Below are 1924 nucleotides of genomic sequence, written 5' to 3'. Positions count from 1 at the left end.
GCTGAGCGGCTGGGAGAGCTGCAGGTGGAACTGGGTTCCTCTGCTCTCAGCAGTGTCTGGGTTCTTTTGGGGAACAGCGCAGTGTGATAGTCCTCCAGCTCAGAAAGGTGCCGGCACCGGGCAGCTGAGCCCGGGGCTGACGGACAGACCGGCTGTCCTCACGCTGCTCGAAGGGACAGTCCCTTTGCCGGCCAAGGTTTCACTTGGAGCGCAGCAGGAACGACAAAGATTTCTGCCTTAAAAGCACTCCTGCCCTCGGGTGTGGGGGGACAAGAACAGAACAAACAAAACAAAATCCCCACAGCTCTGCTCTGCCACCAGGTGAATTGGGAGCAACAAAGCTGCAAAGCTCTTTGATATCAAAAGTGAATTTAATCTGAGATCACCCCGTGTTCCTCCTGACCTACGGACACAGGGCAGGACTGAGTCCTCCAGAGCCCACAGCAGAGCGTCCTGCTCCTTGGGGCATCCTCGGCCAGCACCAACCACAGCTCATGAAAGGCACCGGCCAAAGGTCTTCCCGAAAGGGGACAGTCAGTCTTGGAGGTTTCTGTGAGAAACAGCACAGATTTTGCTCAGATAAATATGTCTTTAGTGATGCGTTTTCCTCCTTGGACAGGCTCCCATGCCCAGAGGAAGCACATGTCCAACGGCAGCTCCATCACCCAGTTCCTCCTCCTAGCATTCGCAGAGACGCGGGAGCTGCAGCTCTTGCACTTCGGGCTCTTCCTGGGCATCTACCTGGCTGCCCTCCTGGGCAACGGCCTCGTCATCACCGCCATAGCCTGCGACCACCGCCTCCACACCCCCATGTACTTCTTCCTGCTCAACCTCTCCCTCCTCGACCTGGGCTCCATCTCCACCACTGTCCCCAAAGCCATGGCCAACTCCCTCTGGGACACCAGGGCCATCTCCTACCCAGGGTGTGCTGCACAGGTCTTTTTTTTTATCTTCTTGATGTCAGCTGAGTATTTTCTTCTCACCGTCATGGCCTACGACCGCTACGTTGCCATCTGCAAACCCCTGCACTACGGGACCCTCCTGGGCAGCAGAGCTTGTGCCCACATGGCAGCAGCTGCCTGGGGCAGTGGGTTTCTCCATGCTGTGGGGCACACGGCCAGCACATTTTCACTACCCTTCTGCCAAGGCAATGCCCTGGGTCAGTTCTTCTGTGAAATCCCCCAGATTCTCAAGCTCTCCTGCTCAGATGCCTACCTCAGGGAAGTTGGGTTTCTCCTGGCCAGTGCCTGTTTACTATTTGTCTGTTTTGTTTTCATCGTTGTGTCCTATGTGCAGATCTTCATGGCGGTGCTGAGGATCCCCTCTCAGCAGGGACGGCACAAAGCCTTTTCCACCTGCCTCCCTCACCTGGCCGTGGTCTGTCTCTTTGTCAGCACTGGCATCTTTGCCTACCTGAAGCCCCCCTCCATCTCCTACCCAGCTCTGGACCTGGTGATGGCAGTTCTGTATTCGGTGGTGCCTCCAGCAGTGAACCCCCTCATCTACAGCATGAGGAACCAGGAGCTCAAGGATGCCCTCAGGAAACTCACCCAATGGACACTGTTTCCCTGACAATAGCCCGTCTCCTCTCCACATTTCCCAGAGTTTCTCTTAGGCCAGGAGTCTACTTTTTTTCCCTTGTGATAATCCTCCTTGTAGAAATGTTTCTGGGCTTATGTTCCTTGGATTGAGGTGTGATCCAGTTGTGTCTGACCCTCGCACAACACTGTGTCAGGTGTGGCCTGTCCGATAGCAGCTCTTCAATCAAAGGGCATCTCCCAGCTGCAGTGCCTGAAGGCTGGGCTCTTCCTCCAAAGGTGCTGCCAATAAAATGTCTAAGGAACTGGTCTTTTAAAGGATCTGTTCTCCTTGTGTTGCGGGTTAAGCTCATGGCACCACTGGGTCCCATGGGAGCAAAAGTTCT

The 1924-nt window shown here is 55.1% G+C and overlaps 1 protein-coding gene across 1 annotated transcript; it reads left to right on the top strand.

Moving 5' to 3' along the window:
* Positions 1-642: 642 nt before the first annotated feature.
* On the top strand, positions 643-1572 carry LOC309414883 (olfactory receptor 14A16-like; the record flags this gene model as incomplete). Its single annotated transcript, XM_082012261.1, has 1 exon — positions 643-1572. The coding sequence occupies one exon, from the start codon at positions 643-645 to the stop codon at positions 1570-1572; it is 930 nt and encodes a 309-aa protein (XP_081868387.1).
* Between the last annotated feature and the right edge of the window lie 352 nt (positions 1573-1924).

This window comes from Phaethon aethereus (assembly GCF_964289735.1).
Source record: "Phaethon aethereus genome assembly, chromosome: 34".
Classification (NCBI taxonomy): Eukaryota; Metazoa; Chordata; class Aves; order Phaethontiformes; family Phaethontidae; genus Phaethon; species Phaethon aethereus.
This window is presented reverse-complemented; position numbering and strand designations above follow the sequence as displayed.